This window comes from Eulemur rufifrons, chromosome 7, assembly GCF_041146395.1.
Source record: "Eulemur rufifrons isolate Redbay chromosome 7, OSU_ERuf_1, whole genome shotgun sequence".
NCBI lineage: Eukaryota > Metazoa > Chordata > Mammalia > Primates > Lemuridae > Eulemur > Eulemur rufifrons.
Genome location: NC_090989.1, coordinates 256,112,426 through 256,130,743, shown reverse-complemented (window position 1 = coordinate 256,130,743; position 18,318 = coordinate 256,112,426). Strand labels below are relative to the sequence as shown.

The window sequence follows — 18,318 nt, the reverse complement described above, 5'->3', positions numbered from 1 at the left end:
TTTGATTTATCAGTCTTAGATGATTTTCTCCAGCTTGTACATGGTAAAAATGATAGTATTTGGATCTATTCTGTTGGCTCACATATACAGTGGCCATCAGTTTGTAACATGAGCAGATCAGCTTGGGGGTAGAAGAGCCCACCCACCTTACTAGAATTCCTGTGAACAGGCAGGGTAGAAAATGGGAGCTCCAATGGACAGACTCAGACTCCCCAAAGGATGGTGGGGGAGTTGTGCATCTTTTCTTAATGAGAGAATTTTTGTGCAGTGAGGCCATGCACTTTCTTGGAATTCCAACTAGTAGAGCTGCAGGTGTGGTTGTAAGTGGTAAAATATGGGGAGACCAGTTCCACAATGGAAACATTGCAATAAATGAGGTATAGTAGTGCTGCATGTTGCAAAATCATGGTTTAGAACTCATTAAATGTTGGCTCATTATGGTGAATTGGATTTTCTAAGGACATTACCAGGTTTCAGCATAGAAGAACATCAAAGAACCTAATGGACACATGGATTTTTTTTTCCTATTGTGGCATTTGAGATAGCACCACTTACTGCCTTGTGGATGTCTGCTGGTTTCACACCTGGTGTTTGTAATACTGATAACAGTCTGTTATCCATTACAATTGACTATAGTCTATTTGATTTTATGGAGGCCTATTATCCAGATGTTGTACCGAACACTTCTGATGATGAAAAAGATATAAAGTAGGAACATGTTTCATTTAAACATGTCGTTACAAGCTCTAAACCCATTACTGAATCCCAGGCAAAAGCTGCTTGCGGCTCTGTTCTTTATTATACAAGATTTAAAGAATTGTGCACAGACAAATTGGGACTACTTGGAGAAAGGGAAGATGATAGCAATATAATCGCACTCCTCATACATCTTATGGGAAAGACAGAAGCTGATTTGACAATGACATTTCGGGAGCTCAGTGAAATTACTCAAAGGTAGTTACCGGGAACTCAATGTTCCTCGGCAAATCTGGGCACTGAAGAAAATTTCCAAACATAAATTCTTTCCTGCCCGAGTGTCCTAGTACCTTTTGAAACTGCAGAATAACATGGATGGTTTAGATCCTGAAAGAAGAACAACAGTGACCGCTGTCACTCCTAGATATGTTCTGAAGAACTGCGGGCAGAATCTGCAGTGCAGGAAGCAGAAAGGAATGGTTTCTGCCATCTTCTCTAACAAATCCTTCAGCATTCTTTCCAGAACCATTCTCCAGCTGAGAAAGCAGGTGACTCCTCACCTATTCCTTCTCGGGCTAAAGGCGTTAGCGTTAGCTGCTACTCTTAATTTTGGAAAAATAAACTAAGGAATACTTCTATCGCTCAACTCAGCATAGAATAATCTATTTGATAAATTCTTAATGACCATCTACATTTTGATCATAATCCAACATTTGATAATAATGATTATATATAAATTAAAAATTTTTCCACCCAAATAAGCTAAGCCTTATTCTTAGGAGCCAGTAACTCACATTAGATAACTGCCTAGACTGGTCTCTGTGCCCTGCTCATGAGAAGGGAGGCTGACTTCATGGAAGCGTGAGGAAAGACTTCCCTCCAAGTGTCTCTATCCAACCATGGAAGGCACTGCCTAGACAGGGAGTGAGTTCCTTGTCACTGGAGGTGTGCAAGCTGAAGGGCAGATATTATGGTGGGGAATTAAGGGTCAAACAGATCATTGGATCTTACATTCTGTTACATCCCCGAGATTGTTCATTTTCTTTAGCACATTTTTGTTATTTTACATCTAGAATATGCTCCTTGTTTGATTTCTTTTTTTTTTTTTTTTTGAGACAGAGTCTCGCTCTGTTGCCCAGGCTAGAGTGAGTGCCGTGGCGTTAGCCTAGCTCACAGCAACCTCAAACTCCTGGGCTTAAGCAATCCTTCTGCTTTAGCCTCCCAAGTAGCTGGGACTACAGGCATGCGCCACCATGCCCAGCTAATTTTTTTTTCTATATATATTTTTAGTTGGCCAGATAATTTCTTTCTATTTTTAGTAGAGACAGGGTCTCGCTCTTGCTCAGGCTGGTCTCAAACTCCTGATCTCAAGCGATCCACCTGCCTTGGCCTCCCAAAGTGCTAGGATTACAGGCGTGAGCCACCGCGCCCGGCCTGATTTCTTTTCTTTTTTTTTTTTTTTTTACGGTAATGTCATGTGCAAGGTTTCCCTTTAGCAGATGCAAATTTCTAAGTCCTTCTACAGTCAGCTTTTACTTGGCCAGAAAGCATCATATACACACAGTTCAACAAACTGAGACTTGGTAAATTTCAGGAAAAAACAGGTAAGCAAACAAGTGAGGGATGCCAGCACCCATCCTGGACAAGCTTGCGGCTCTGTGCACGGCCGGTTCTGGGAGCAGCCGCAGAGTGCGCCTGCGCGGAGGTCCTGCGCAGCTGAGGGGATCTTTCCGTGCAAGACCGAGTGTGGGGGGAGGGCCTGGGGGCGGAGGGAGGGAGGCTGTAAGAAATCAGGTAAGATGAGTGCAGGTCTGCGGTGTTTCCTGCAAAACCTAATTTCTCATGAAGCAGTTGGTACATGTAAAATGAGTTTTTCAAAGCTCGGCAATTGTTTCTTTTTCTGAGAAATAAGCTTTCCACGAAAATTGAGTTACTGCTTCAACTAAAATAAACACACTCGAGAGCCGATGGAAACTACAAATGCAGTTCCGTGACGGGGGTGTCTAGTCAGTCAGCATTTTCCATGCCTTCATCCGTGAGGGGGCCACGGAGGGTCCCCACACCCCATCCCAGCTGGGCGGGCCGCTGCCTCCTCTGACACCGGGAAAACCCACTGACCGCGTCCCTGGCACGAGGCTCACCTTGTCTGCACTGTCTCCCTTTGCCAGACACGGTCTGTCTCACCCAGCAGGCTGGGGGCACTGCAGGGGCGGGACTCACCGTCCCCTGTCCCCAGCAGCACCAGCTCGGGCCGACAGATGGGGAAGGAAGGGGATGAAGGCAGGCCAGACTCTGGGAACAGCAGAGGAATGGTGTCTGAGCAAGTTTCATTCATTCATCAAATGCTCAGAGGCCGGGTGGAGGCTCTAAGAGTACAGAGCAGTTCTGCGGCTCTGTGTCAGGGTGAGGGTGAGGAGCAGACTGGTAAGCGAAGGCCTGTGGTGTCATTGGCTAAGAAGGCTCTTGGCAGCATGAATACTGTGCTGATAGAAAGTGGAGGAAGGAGACTTTCTGCTCACAAAGCACTGGGGACAGCTTCCCAGAAGATGTATCTGAACTGGACCTTGGGGGACAAGGAAAAGGACGCCCCAGACAGAGAGACGACCATGTGCAAAGGCCAAGAGGCTGGCGGGAAAGAGAGACAGCCAGTGTGGGATGGGAAGGGAGGTCTGCACAGAGTGAGGGTGTGTCCTGCAGCAGCGCAGCCCTCGGCGTTTTCTCAGTGGCCAGGGCAGTGACCAACGAAAGCTGCTACAGGAGGTGGGCGGGGCAGGAGGCCGAGGGTGGAATGTGGGTGGACAGAACTGGGCAGCGATGAGGCCAGCTCCGGGGGAGAGAAAGGTGAGAGATGTGGACAGCAGCTGGGCAGCGCCGGCAACTAAGCCATCGCGGCAGGAAGGGAGAGGAGGGAGGGGCCAGAGAAGACTGTTCGCTGAAGCTGGGGACACACAGGAGTGGGTGGAATGAGTCCCGTGACAGGGACATCCAGCAGAGATGCCCAGTAGGGACTTCAGGGAGTCAGGCACATGAGAGGCAAGGTCTGGCAGAGGGGTCACAGAGAGAGGAGGGGGCCTGGTGGCTCCCATGTGCTGGAACCTCCCGTGTGCCCCATACCTTCTCCCCTTTCATCCCGGGAAGGCCGGTGACTCCATCAACTCCAGGCTGTCCTTTGGGGCCCTGGGGAACAATAGTGACAATCAATACACAACATCTCTGCTAAGAATCACCTACAAACCCTTCCTAGGAAAGGAGGACAAGCTTGGGAGTGGGTGAGGCTGGTGGGCCCAGGGCCTGGCGTCAGTCTCTATCCCCAGCTGGGCCACTGCTGACTGTGCACCTGTGGCCAGGTGTCCTTTGCTCTCTGGGTCACATTTCCTCCTCTGTGGGCAGGGTTGGACTAGATGGTCTCCAAGGGTCTCCCACTCCAAGCCCAGCTCCGATGTCTTATGATTCCTGCATTTCCTTACACAGACACTCTGCAACTTAGGATGGGGTTACCTTCAATAAAGCCGTAGAAGTCTAAAAATATCTTAAGTTGAAAATGCATTTTTTTGTTTTTGGAGACAGTGTCTCACTCTGTCACCCAGGCTGGAGTGTCATGGCATGATCATAAGTCACTGAAGCCTTTCATTCCCAGGCTCAGGTGATCCTCCTGCCTCAGCCTCCCCAGTAGCTAGGACTACAGGTGTGCACTGCCATGCCCAGATAATTTTTAAATTTTTTGTAGAGATGGGGGTCTCACTATGTTTCCCAGGCTGGTCTCAAACTCCTGGCCTCAAGTGATCCTCCTACCTTGGCCTCCCAAAGTGCTGGAATTACAGGTGTGAACCAACGTGCCTGGCCAAAAATACATTTAATACATCTAACCTACTGAACATCATAGCTTAGCCTAGCCTGCCTTAAACACACTCAGAACACTCCAAAGTCATCTAACACAAAGCTTATTTTATAATAAAGTGTTAAATATATTATGTAATTTATTGAATGCTCTACTGAAAGTGAAAACAGAATGGATGCTCGGGCACTCAAAGCATGGTTTCTACTGAATGCATATGGCTTTCCCACCGTCATAAAGTTGGAAAATCATTAAGTGGAACCCCCATAAGTCGGGGATCGCCTGTACCGACCATGATGAAGCAGCAAAGCGGTGTGTAGGGGGAGGTTATTCTTGGCTGCTGCTCCTTACAAGTCTTGGCAGTGACTCAGATGAGGAGGATTTTTGTTTACAAACTGTTAGCTGCTCCCTGCCCACCGTGAGCCTTAGACAGCGCTGGGGTCTGCAATCTGCACGCCCTTTCGTGGCTAACACAAGCCCTACAGCCACAGAGAGGGGAGGGGACTTCAGTTGCTCACCGGGGGCCCGGGTTCACCAGCCGCTCCATCCTCGCCAGGAGATCCAGGGGGTCCCGTGAAAACATCAGTTCCTGGTTTTCCTGGAATCCCAGGTGAGCCAGGTGGGCCCGGGGGACCTGGAGGACCCTGAAACACAGACACTCTGTTAGAGAGGGTGAGCAAGGGTAAGTACACACTGAGCATATGTGTTCCATACATTCTCTCCATTTCTTACAACAGCCCTACATGTAGGGATTGCTGTTCCCACTTAGCAAATGGGGAAACTGAGGCTCAGCGAGATGATGTGACCCAAGGCTCATACGTACCCAGTTAATTAGCAGCAGAGGCAGGATTTGAATCTAGGTATTTCTGGGCCCATTATATCATGTTTTCTCCCAAACGGGTATATACAGTAAAGATCCAATTAGTGGGAATCCTCAGATGCGCTCTGGGAAATTTAGTTTTCTGGTTAGCTATGAGGTCAAACACTGCCTGTTGTGCAGCCTGGTTATTAAAGTCCCCCTGGAGTGTCCTGGTCTCTTTAGCCTCTGAGCTGCCTGATCCCACCAGCCTGGGAGGTCCACGCGCTCCATCCACCAAGTCAGACCTTTCCAGGCCCGGCCACCAGGGGTGGGCAGAGGAACAGCCCAGTGGAGCTTCTAACTGGGGCTTCAGCGCAGGGGTACCCATGGGAGGGGGGAAGGTGAGGTTGGGGTCCCTGGGACAGACACACCAGATACAGCTGGAGGGGGGCTCCCCAGGGACAATTTAGAAAGGGACTGGGGGAGCTCCAGCGGTGGGAAGGCGGCCAGGGGAGCAAGAGGCCCCAAGGAGGGAGAAAGAGGAGTCTGGAGACATCAGGGAGGGGATTGCCTAAGGGTAGGGAGGATTTTGAGACGGTTCTGGAAGCCAAAGTATGAAATGCTACCCAGAGAAGCCAGAAGGTCTCTGTCATGAATAGGGTGAGAGTAGGGAGGTGAGGACTTGCAGCAGCTTGCTGTGGAGCAGCCCACTCCAGGCTGCCGGGGGAGGCAGCAACGTGGAGAAAGGAGGGCCTGAGTGTAAACGTAGGCTCACACCCACGTGAAACAACATGAAACTCATCAAAGGGGAAAAGTTCGAACATATACAAAAGTCAAGGGAAAATGAACCCATGGACTTGCCACCAACAGTCCATCGCCCACCCCCGTGTCCCTCCCTCCCAGGTGATTCCAGAGCAGCCCCGGACACCAGGCCATGTCATCCTTCACACTCACCCTCAACAGCTCCTCGCTGCCCGGCTGGTCACCGGAGCCAGAGCCGACATCCAACCCCCAGACCGGGCCAGAACCCTCCGGCTCCGCTCCCACCTGAGAGAGAAGAAATCCCCCAAATTTTCATGCAACTGCCAGTCTCCAAGGACAGCCATGTCACCAAAAATCTTCCCATATTCTGCAGCCTTATAACTTCTGCTCCCGACTTTCCTTCTGGCCTTTTCTCCCACTCCCACTACAGCTACCTTCCTCTCTTGCAACTCCCAGCTGTGCAGCCAACATGTGGCCAGTCCTCAGCCTCCTTTCTGCCTTCCAAGTCCCTACTCATCCTTCAAGACCCAGTTCCGCAGTCACCTCCTCCGTGAAGCCCTCCCACCCCATTTTCAGGCAGAATTCCTCTCTCCCTCCTGAGTGCTCCCCCAGTCTCTGTCAAGGTCCCAATGTGGTGCTGGGACCACCTGACCTGAAGCTTAGTCGTGTGTGTGTGTGTGTGTGTGTGTGTCTGTCTGTCTGTCTGTCTGTCTGTCGGCCCCTCCAGACTAGAGCTGAGACACGCTGGGCATGCAGACTCCAGCAGGAGGCCTGGCACCCGGAGTGTCCTCAGGCATACTTGTTGAAGGGCACCAAAAGCATCCAAAGAACAAAAAGGAATTTTCCATAACACCTTTCTGGTACTTAATTACTCAGGGCAGGAACCAGTGAGGCCTGATTCAGTCATTGAATAAATGTGTACTTGAGCACCCCTGAGGGGACCCAAGGGGCAGCTGGGTTGAGGGCTGAGAGCTGGGTTCAGGAAGGTCACGGTGGTGGCCGTGTTGGGTGGGAGAAGGGAGGTGGCCACACGGAGGCAGGAGGACCAGTTTGGAGGCTGTCACTATCATCTGAGAGAAGAGGAAGCCCTGCGTGGCTGGACTCAGGAGAACTTGGGGATGGGAGGAAGAGGAGCACTGGAGGACGTTTCCTGGTGACCAGGTAGACAGGATGCCATCCCAGGGGCTCTGGGTGACAAGTCCAATTTGGGGTGTGTCGAGTCTGAGGAACCTCTGGGCCATTCGGGGTGTGGAACATAAAGTGGATATGAATAAACCGCCCTGAGCACGCTGCAGAGTTCTAGCAGAAGCGGAAAGCCCTGAGGTCTCGCTGCAAGGTACTCCGGGGGCCAATAAGAAGAACCCCCAGCCTGTGGCTATTTGGGCTACATGCCTGGTCCCTGCATACTATGCATGTGACGAGCCCCGGTGGGAATCTCACCGTGGGTCCGGCAGGCCCGGAAGGTTCAGGGGAGCCAGGAAGCTCCTCCCCAGCATCACCCTAAAGAGAACAAAATGGTCAGTGAAGCGCTGGTGCCCTCTGCCATGCCCTCCCCTTTCTGTAGAAATCGTGCTCATCTCTAAGACCAGGATTATGCAGGAGTGAAGAAAGGCATTGTCCTTTACAGAGACAGCCCAAGGGGGTACCGTGTCCCCCCGTTTGTTTCTGTACCACAGGGCGGGGAGATGGTGGTGGGAAGAGCTGACCAGTGTGGACACGCACTGCACACACATAACCCCCTTGTCACCCAGGATTCCCCCACCCTGGTCTCAACCCTGCTGAAGCACCGGTGTCCAGCCTCGACCCAGCCTCCCTCCGAAGCCTGTCCTGCCCACCCGCTCCTCCCGCCAGCCCCCCGTAACCTTCCCAGGACCTTTACTGCTCACAGGTCTGCCTCCCCCGGGACCATGGAGGGCAGGCCCGTGCCTGTATCACCTCCAGGTCCCAGCGCCCGGCACAGGGCTGGTGCCCAGGAAATGCTTTCAGAATGACAGAAGCACCCATTGGGAAAGGAGAGACAAAAGCAAAGGAGACACAGTGGCCTCCAGGAGGTTCTGGCTGTCCAAAAGGGTCCAGAGATATGGCTGCCCTGACAAATAAGGTGACAGAATGGCCTGAGCCACCAAAAGGAGAGTGGAAATGTTGACGACAAAATCCCAAAATATGTGTATTGTGATGCCCCCTCCCAGAGCCTCTTGCTGCACCCCGGAGCCCTGCTGGCATCTGAAGTCCACTGAGGTGGCCAGAGGCAGAGCGAAGTGAGGACACTGCCCTCCCCAGCCCAGCCCTCCCTTCCCAGCACCCCCTGGGCAGACGCAGGAGGACCTCCTGCCTCAGGGGACTGCCTCCCTGCAGCCCAGGGAGGTCAGGAGAGGCAGGGGACCAGGGGACCAGGGCCAGAGTGAGGGGTGAAGAGTCCCTGCTGTTCTCATGACTCTCCCAGGCCCTCGAGTCAGTCTCTCCTGGGCTCCGCCCTCTCGCTGCTTCTACTACCACCTTGACCAGAATTGATTAAATTAACCCCAAATAACAGGCTTAGGACACTTGTGTTCTCTAGAATGGTCACAGCACGTACCTTTTCTCCTTTGGGCACAGCCTGTCCTTTCATTCCCACATGTAGTGTTTGAGCCTAAAACAAGAAGATTTGGTTAAAACATGGTCACAATGTCTTTGGGACATGGAGCTGCTGAGCTCTGAGGACATTCGCTGGTCCTGGCCAGTGAGCCGGGGCTTGGCCTGGGCCGGAATCGGCGAGCCCCGTGACGAGAGAGGCCACCTGGTCACTGCAGTGTCCCCTGCAGCACCAGATGGCAGGCTCCATGGAGACCCAGGCATTTGGAGTCACCCGGACCTGACATTCAGTCTTACCCCTCACTAGTGCTCCACAACACAGATTTTTAAAATACATTACTTCATTTTAAGATCAATGTTCTCCCTATAGTCTCTACAAGACTCTAACAGATGAATCAGTCCTGAGAAATGTAATGATTTCATTTCAGCCACTGTGGGCTTTCCTAACCAACTTCTGGCTCACATCTGAAGATGGTGGTTGTGAGCAGTACAAAAAACCAAAGCAGAAAGTCCAGAGACCAAAGCTCTCAGCCCTACTTGATCCCTGAGGGCTGTGTGACCTTGAGCAAAGCCCTAACCCTCTCTGAGCCTCATGTGCAAAATAATTCTCTATAACTAATTTATCGAGCATGTACTATGTGCTAGGCAGAGTTTTCCATGTATTAATTGCTTTAATCCTCACAACAAATCAAGAGGTAGGTGCTATGATTACGATACCCACCTTATGTATGAGTAAACTGAGACAGAGGGAGGTGAAGAAATCGGTCACAGATATGTGGCAGAGCCAGGCTTGATGCGGCCTCTAACCCACTAAGTTACACTGCAGTGGGTGACTCTGAGATTCAAACTGGCCCTGAAGATATTCCAGAGTGGGTGCTCTCTTGACAGTCCCTACTGTGCTTTTAAACTACCTGCTCAGACTCGGGGCGTGTGTTCCAGTCCGCCGCAGGTCCCTGCACAGGCACGTAGTGGCAGTCTATGCTCACCAGCATGTGCCAGTAAGAAACACACGTCCATGTCTCCTCTCTCTCGCTCTCCCCACCTTCTTAGATTTTTTAAAAAACCTATTGTAAAAATCATAAGCCCCTATAGCAGAAATCACCAAAATGTATTAAGAAGCTAACAACATCCCAGAGTTCCACCACTTTGAGGCAACAACTGCTAACACTTATGGAGGGCATTTCCGTCCAATGTTTCAGCATGTGTATAATTTTAACTAGTCAAGACCACACGATACACTCAAGTTTATAACCAGCTTCTTTCACTTAACATTACCTGGTAAGCATTTCCTTCATCATTACATACTCCTAATAAGTATAATTTCAATAGCTGCATAATGTTCCATTATTTGAATATACTTTATTCAATTAATCCCCTATTGTTGGCTAACTAAATCATGCCCAATTTTTCTCTATTATGGACAACACTGAGACTAACATCCTTGTTCCTTGTTAACAGATCTTTGCTTTTTTATTTATTTATTTTTTTTATCTCTGTTACGATCAATTCCTAGAACAGAAGTTTCTGGGTCAACCAGAAGCAGCGTTACGGTTGTTAATACATGTGGACAAAGAGTCTCCCGGCAGCAGTAAACCCTCAGCACTTGCACCAGCAGCGCTGGCCTCACCAGCAGAAAACACAAAGGGTCTAAGGAAGAAACTGACCCAGTTTCTGCAACAAATCAATTGCAAAAGAAAAAAAAAAAAAAAAGGTGGGAAACAATCAAAACTTAAAAGAAACTTAAGAGACATGTCAACCAGATGCAATGTGTAGACCTTGTTTGGGTTCAAATTCAAACAAACTGTAAAGAGGCATTTTTTAAAAAAACAACCAGGGTATTAGATAATATGACAGAATCATTTTTGACTTTGTTACATAGATAATGACATAATAGCTATGATCAAAAGGAAAAAGAAAAAGGTCCCAGATCAATCTATTAACAATACTCATCGAATTAGTTACAAGTGAAATGTCAGGATGTTTGGGATTTGTTTTGAAATATTCTAGCCTTCCCCTTCCCTCCAAACTAGATGGTGACAGGAGGTGGAACAGATGAAGCAAGATTGGCGAAGTGCTGATAACTGTTCAAACCAAGTGATGGGTATGTGGGGGGTTAATTGCACTATTCTAAGCCCTTCTGTACATTTTTTAGATTTTCAGTAATAAAAAGGTTAAAAAAAGAACAAAAAAGGAGAACTGGCTCTATCTGCACCTGAGGCGGCATCGCTCGGGAGAGCTGGCCTTGGTGTTTTGCATGTACCTCGGGGTGAGGCGCAGAAGGGCAGGGACTTTGTTTAGGAAGCCCCAGGGCCACATAGCCAGCTGGCTGATCCCAGAGCCGGCCACCCTCTGGGATGCCCCGGAGCCCAAAGCCCAGCCCTCGTGTCTGTCTGTCTTAGTCCAGCACTGGACTCGCTGTTTTAAGCTTCCCAGGTGTCTCTAATGTGCAACTAGGATTAAATCCCAGAGTTCTGATCATCTTCCTCCTTTTATAGATGATGACAGGACACACCACGAGTTGGCAGCACCCCCGGGAGTGGAACTTCGGCTTCCTGGCTTCCCGCCCAGGGTCTTCCCCCTACACCACACTCTCTCAGATGAGAACCACCATAGGGTGAAGCTCAGGAGCGTGAGCTCTGCAGGCCAGCATGCCCAGGTTCAAATCCCCGCTCTGCCTCCTGGAGGCATGCAGCAACGGGCTGGTGACCGCACCTCTCCAAGTCTCACTACCCTCACCTGAAATGGAGATCATTCGCCTCACACCAGAGTGCTGGGTGACAGGAATCAGACACGCTTGGAACACAAGGTGCTTCATCAGTGTCAGTTCAGACGGCTTACTTCCTGCCCCTTGACTGCAAGTCTCTTGGGGACAGGAGCGAGGGCATATTCATGCCTATCTGCAAGTGTCTGGACTGAGGGTCCAGCGCTGCTGTGTGTCCGGTCCCTGAGTGAACCCACGATTGCATGGAGGACAGCTCCCCATAGAGAGACGGCAGGCAGAGTGACGGCCGCTGGAAGAGGCCTCGGAGCAGGGGGCATTCTGGACTCCCCGGGGGCTCCCCTGGCCACCTGGCCCACAGCCCCTGGCCTCACAGGTCAGTCCTGCAGCACCCTGGCCGACGGACCACCCTGTGGCTTGAGTGACGGCTTTCCAAGTGCGCATGACTGAGTGTTGCTCGGGGAACTGACGAGCCCTGCTGGTCACCAGTGGGGTGTCTGGCTGCACAAACATGTTTCCATTCGAAGAGCACTTTCATTCCTTGCTTCACGCAAGCCCAAGCTGAGGGCCGGCTCTGGGTTTCCTATTTCTAAACGACAAAGTGACAGCCCTGAAGTGGTGCCAACCCCAAGTGTGTGTACCTTCTCTGACCAGACCTCACAGCTGCCCTCTCCTACAGACGAGGAAACTGAGGCCCAGAGAAATTCAAGGATTTGCTTAAGGTCACACAGTCGCAGCCCAGAATCACAGAAAACGGGCATTGGCAGGGACGTCCACCCCTTTTCCTGCAAGACTCTGCCACACCTTAAATCCAGCTTTTACGCCTTGGAACAGCACTGCCTGTTAGAAAGGTCTCGCTTCAATCCACAGGGCAGTTTGGGACACAAAGCTCCATTTTTACCTTTTTCCTCTATGAACCTCACTTTCCTCCATCATTGCCCAGGTTGGAGGCCCTCAAATGCCCAAATTTACAAACCAAAATGCAAACCCACCTCTGAGAAACCCAGGGTCGGCCCCTCCCACAACTCCAGCCTTTGTTTCTCTCCCCTGTGAGATCTGCCCAGCCAAATCTTCGTGCCTCCACCCTCTCACCAGAGTGACCACTCTTTCGGGAGCCGCCGTGGGGACGGGGAGTGGTGGCCCGTCGGGGAGAGCGCTGCTGGACTCCTCGGCCCCCACCATGGTAAGGGGCTCCTCTGTTGTGGCTGCGGCCAAGCCATCTTCATCGCCAGGGGCCTGAACACAAACCAACAGGAGGAATCACCCCACCTTGCCCGAGACTTGTGGTAGCTCCCATTTCTGTGATGCTGGCCAAGCTCAAAGCACGTTCTAGCCACAACCGCTGTCCCTACAACCGCCATCCCCCCGCAGAAGCAGACTCGCACCTCCCCTTCTGAAGTGCACGTCTCCTCTGAGGCCTCAGCTCCTCCCAGCTCTGAGAAAGTCCCTCTTGGACAAAGCTAGGACGGAGCCAGGCTGGGACAAAACCCAATGCCTGCCCCGGCATACCCCTGCCTCCGCATCCTGCCCTGCCGTTGGCGCCCACGCAGACTGAGTGTGTACCCGCCTCCGCGAAGGCCAGAGATGGCTTCGGTCTCCCCGACCTGCCTCTGCCCTGTGACCCAGGGAGGATGCCAGACGACACTTACAGAAGTGACCGCTTGCCCAGGGGCCGCTGTGGGTGTGAGGGGGCCCAGGCCATCTGTGGGGACCCCGCTGGCTTCCTCGTCCTCAGAAGTGCTGAGGAGAACTTCCGTCACAGCTGCCGCTGTTGTTAAATTTTCTTCACCGTTTGGACCCTGAAAAAAAACTGGCATGAGGTATTGTGCCCCTTCACCCACGTCCCTGGCTTGTTGGAGGTATGTGGCCACAGGCAGGAAGCCACCGGGCCCTCAGGTGACGGGTGACTCCATTGACTTTGCTCATCAGGACCAGACCTCAGCCCACAGACCCCTGAGCTCCAGGCTTAGAGTGCACCTCTCAAGGCGTCCCCCCAGCTCAGCTCTGCCAAGCTTCTCTGGCCTTAACTTACATTACCCACCTCCAGTAACTGGGGGCTCACCACCTCTACAGGTAGTCTTTCTCTTTCCAGACAGTCCTGCTGGGCAAGTTCTAGTTTCTACTGAGCTAAGACTTGGTAGAACTGGAACCTGATCCCTGGCCTTCCCACCCTGTGATAAGTGCTTTGCCTTTAAAGAAAGGGGAAGAGAGGGAGGGAGAAGGAGAGAAGGGGGGAGGGATGGAGAAGGGAGAAAGATGGGGAAGAGGAGGAGGAAGAGGGGGAGGAATGGAGAGGAGAGAGGGAGGGGGAGGAGAAGGAAGAGAAGGAGGAGAAGAAGGAGAAAAAGAAAGGGAAGAGGAAGGAGAAGGAGAAGCCCACTCCATTCACTGACAGAAGCCATACTAATGCCCAGCAGCCAGTGCATGTCCTCCCCGCTGTGACATTTCCCTGCACGGAAGCTAGACCGGAGCCAGAGGCTGCCTGACCAGCCAGACAGACTGGGGGAACAGTGTGTGCAGTGACCTCGAAGGCCAGGGTTGTTGATCTGTGACATGATGTCCCCGGCCACGCACTCCCTCAGCAGCTACTCGTTCAGTGCCTACCACTTGTCAGGAATGACGTCCGTCAGTGAACAAGATACCGTGTGTGTAATCCCTGTCCTCGCAGAGCTCACGTGCTGGTAGGGAGGCAGACATGAACTATTTACCAAGCTCATTATCAATTACAGTTATGACGAGGCCCACCAAGGACGAGGGCGGAGAAACCTCGCAATCTGGGGCAGCATCTTCCAAGGAAGTGGTGTTTGTGCTGAACTCTGAAGGATGAGCGGGGATGAAAAGCAGGAGAGGGTATCGTGGGTGAGGGGGAGGGACATGACGGAGAAGCTGGAAGGACGGCAGTGAGGCTGCAGCACCAGGAGCCGGGGAGGAAGGGGCCCGGCCAGGAGCTGGGTCTGCAGGCGGGGCCGGTGGGAAGCTTCCAAGCACGGGGCTGACCACCGCAGAGGAGTCATGAGAGAGGGTGGAGGGGCCAAGCAAGGCCCTCAGCAATGGCTGGGGCTGGGGACGCCAGGGCTGGGGACGCTGGGGCTGGGCACGCGGTGGCTCAGTGCAGGGGCCAGCGCTGGATAAGGACAGAGCAGGCGGCTCACGACATGTTTAGGCAGAAAAATCAACAGGAAGACACTTGATGGGATGTGAGACTTAAGGAAGAGGGAAGAGAATTCTGGATTAGGCAACTGGGGGGATAATGGCCCCATTCATGGGAAATGGGAACACAGGAGAAGAGGGAATGAGGCGTTCAGGCTTGACACTGTTGAGGTGGAAGGACTCAAGGGTGTCCATAATAGGGACACCAAAGGGACAGACTTGCCAAGTGCCTTGGAATGCTGGTGTCCCCTGCAGGAGCTGGGTGCAGGGTCTCTGCACCACTTGAGGAGAGGGCTGGGAAGGCCTGGCCATGCCCTCTGACCCCTGCTGGGGCCTCCCTGCCCGCACCCTGACCCCGCCACCTGCTGACAGCCCACCACAGCCTCCAGCCCCTCTTCTACCCACAGCCAGCCCCTGCAGGAGCTCTGACTCCCCCAGCCCCCTGGGCCCAGCTCCCCACTGGCCTTGGGGGCTTCTTCACACCCCACCCAGGCCTGGGCACACTCCACCCACCCCCGAGTGAGCTTTTGGTCACAGAGGTCCCCGCCGGCTGCTCTGGGTTTGCAGAGCAGAATGGAGCCCACACTCTGAGAAAGCCAGTAGCTGATCCCGCCCATGATCTTGACGCCACTTACCAGAGTGACCTCTTCCCTGGGGGGCTGGGTGGCCGTGGAGAGGGCCAGGCCCCCAGTGGGCACACCGCTGGCCTCTGCTTCCCCAGCAGTGCTGGTGGGCACCTCGGCCTCCTCTGTTGCTGTTGCTGCGGATCCTTCTACATCATCCAGGCCCTGGATAGAAAGATGGCAGAGACGACATCAGGGGACAGGACCCTGATCCACTGCACCACGGCTGGAGGAGCAGACGACCAGGGCCCTCCCACACTGGATCCTGCTGTCCCTTACCTTCAAACACCGGCACATCCAGGACCTGACTTCAGGTCGCAGCCCTCAGAGGGGCACCCTGCGAGCCCAAGCCAGCACCCCCCACCCTTGGGGTGGCTGCACCCAGCTCCCCCCACCAGCCTCTGTCCACCACTGCAGAGAGTGCAGCTTCTACTGTGCTTAAGTCGCTGTGTTGGGACAGAAACCCAGGTCCTCAGACTGCATAGCTCTCCTGTTGAAGGAGCTTTCTACATTCATTGGCCACTTCTTGGTCACTCACGGTCATGTTTACAAATTCAGTGGATGCTTTGCAGTCCCTTGCTCACCAGGACTTTGGGCAGGATCCGACACTGCTGAGCACACCCCAGAGCAGGCTACCGCCACCACTCAGCTGCGCCCCCACGCGGCCCCCAACACATCCACTCATCAGTCAGAGGGGTCGTTCTGGAATTCTCATCTGACTACATCATGTCCTCAATCCAGACCCTTCAGTGACCCCCCACACCTGCTGAGCCACCTCTCAAGCCCTCCATGTCCTGAGAAGCCTCTCCAGTCACATGTCCCCTCCCCTGCACACACCTAGACGCAGGAGACTGCACGTCCACAGGCTCCAGGCCTTTGCTCCTGCCAGCCCACCTCGCAGGGACACCTGTGTCCCTCCCATCTGCTGGGCTAGTCCTGCCCATCCTCCTGGGCTCACCTTGGCCTCCTTTCCCCAGGGGGGCTTCCTTGAACCCCCAGTCTGGGTTCTAGGCCCCTTTTCTGTGCTGCCAGAGCACCCGTGCTTCACCACCACTTACCGCTGAGCCTCCTAGCACCCTGGCCCCAGGAACTGGGTCATTCCTATTCACCATCCATCCCTGCAGCTAGGCCTAGTGCCCAGCACCACGCCATGCTCTGCAAACAACCGCCGACTGGGTCAGTATGTGCCTTGGCCTGCTCAGACTCGGCCCCACAAGACTGTCACTCTGCATTTTGCAGACAGATGAGGAAGGTCAGCGACTGCTCCCACCCAAGCTGACCCCCGTGCCCTGGACACAGGTGAAGGGGAGCATGCACTCTGAGCTCCTTACTGGAGTGACCCCTTCCCTGGGGTGCTGGGTGGCCATGGAGACGGTCGGTCCCCCGGTGGGCACACTGTCAGCCTCTGCTTCCCCGGCAGTGCTGATGGGCACCTCAGCTGGCCCTGCTGCTGTTGTTGCTAAACCCTGCGAACAAAGACATCATGAGAGACTGTGTCACTGGGCCCTCGGCCTGATCCATGTGCCCGTGGCTGGAGAGAACAGACTGCTTGGGCTCTTCCAGCAACCTGCATTTCTGTAGCTTCTCTACCCAAGGACTTTCATGTCTACAACTTCATGAATGCAGGGACAGGAGAGACTGCCCAGGCACCCATGCCTTGTGCTTGATTCCAGGCATCTGTTTGCACCTCCAGTGGCAGGGAGATCAATGCTCCTAAGTCAGCCTGCTCCAGCTCCAGATACTTCTACTGAGACCCATCACCCCCTGCGACCTCCCCACGTGCCCATTCCAAAGCCATCAGAGCAGTGTCTTTGCCCATGGCGATGCTTCCAGGATAGGCAGGCAGCCTCTCCATCCTCCTCAGCCTTCTGCAGACCAGACCCTCTGCGTCCCCTCTTTCCCTGCAACTCAGTTTCCTCTGGGAAATGCACAGGCAGATTCTCTGACAGTTACACAGCAAACGGGAAAAATGGAAAGAAACAGCGGCTTTGTCTGTTGCTGTCACCAAACTATGTTTTATCTCCATTTTCCAAAATTTGGGGGATTTGGTTTTGTTTTCGCAAAAAAGTAGTTCTTTTTGTACACTGAAATAACTAGGCTGATCAAAATTAGACAGATTTCCTTGTAGGATTTTTCAGAGCCTACAAAAAGGGGACTGTAGGGTGGAGCATTTCCCAAACTTATTTGACCACAGAGCCCTTTTTCCATAAAACATATGAAGTCCTTGCAGAATTATTGTCTCAAAAACAGTTGGAAGGAAGAGGGTGTCACAGGATGTTAAAATGAGACTTTCTGATTTAACATTATTAGCTAAAGCCCCAAAGTCAAGTACAATTTCACAGGTAACCTCCACATGCTAAAAGACAATTAAATGATACCAGTTCTACCTGCATCAGCCCATCCCCTACCTCCAGGCTGCACAAGAAAAGGTACAGGATTCATTGTGGAGTTGAGTGCTTGAAGAGTAAGAATGCCCATGGAGAGAATTTTTAGCATGTGATGGCTCTTCCCCTCCCCTCTCCCTACTCGAAACCATTTGGTGAGCTAGATATGTACTCCTTGGAATTTGGGAGACATGGGGACTGTGTCTGATTTTCTCCGGGGAAAGACAAAAAGTGAGAATAGGGAGCCATCTAGACCCAGAGTGGGAAGGGAGGGAGAGGGAGAGAGAGGAGGAAAGGGGGAGGGAGAGAGGGAGAGGAAGAGGGGAGGAGGAGGCAGAGAGAGGAGAGGAGGGGAGGAGTGGGGAGGAGGAAGGGGAGAGGATCTGTCTCGCAGTTTTACTAGAGATAGACAAGACATAATCCCTCCAAAGGGAGCTGGCTAAAGCCTTCTTGAAATGGACTGTACCCTAAGCACCATCCAAGGGTCAGGGCACCCAACAGGGGTGGAAGCCCAGGCAGAAGTTACAAGGCCAACCATGGAACGTCAGTCCTAGATCCCCTGCAGGGGGACCTCTGAGGAATCACAAAAGCCCTGTGAGGGAAACATCCAGCAATCAGGCATCTTCCACACGGAAAGCCTGGATCACAATTTAACTAGCCATGTACAACTGTGCCCTTTTCTCCAGGTGGGCCAGCCCCTGCCAATGCTACAAACAGCTCTAGGGGAGGGGAGGTCATGGGGAGTGGGGAGGAGAAAGAAGAAAAGAGAGAGGAAACCC

The 18,318-nt window shown here is 52.7% G+C and overlaps 1 protein-coding gene across 1 annotated transcript in view; it reads right to left on the bottom strand.

The window, feature by feature from the left end:
• The window catches only part of COL15A1 (collagen type XV alpha 1 chain), a 174,209-nt gene that overhangs the window by 37,475 nt on the left and 118,416 nt on the right, over positions 1–18,318 (bottom strand). Inside the window, exons 13-21 of the mRNA XM_069472141.1 lie at positions 16,487–16,621; positions 15,168–15,320; positions 13,032–13,181; positions 12,475–12,618; positions 8,668–8,721; positions 7,533–7,592; positions 6,285–6,377; positions 5,050–5,175; positions 3,811–3,873 (exon numbers count right to left, since the gene is read on the bottom strand). Of these exons, the coding sequence (XP_069328242.1) occupies positions 3,811–3,873; positions 5,050–5,175; positions 6,285–6,377; positions 7,533–7,592; positions 8,668–8,721; positions 12,475–12,618; positions 13,032–13,181; positions 15,168–15,320; positions 16,487–16,621 (978 nt within the window). The remainder of the gene's footprint in view (positions 1–3,810; positions 3,874–5,049; positions 5,176–6,284; positions 6,378–7,532; positions 7,593–8,667; positions 8,722–12,474; positions 12,619–13,031; positions 13,182–15,167; positions 15,321–16,486; positions 16,622–18,318) is intronic.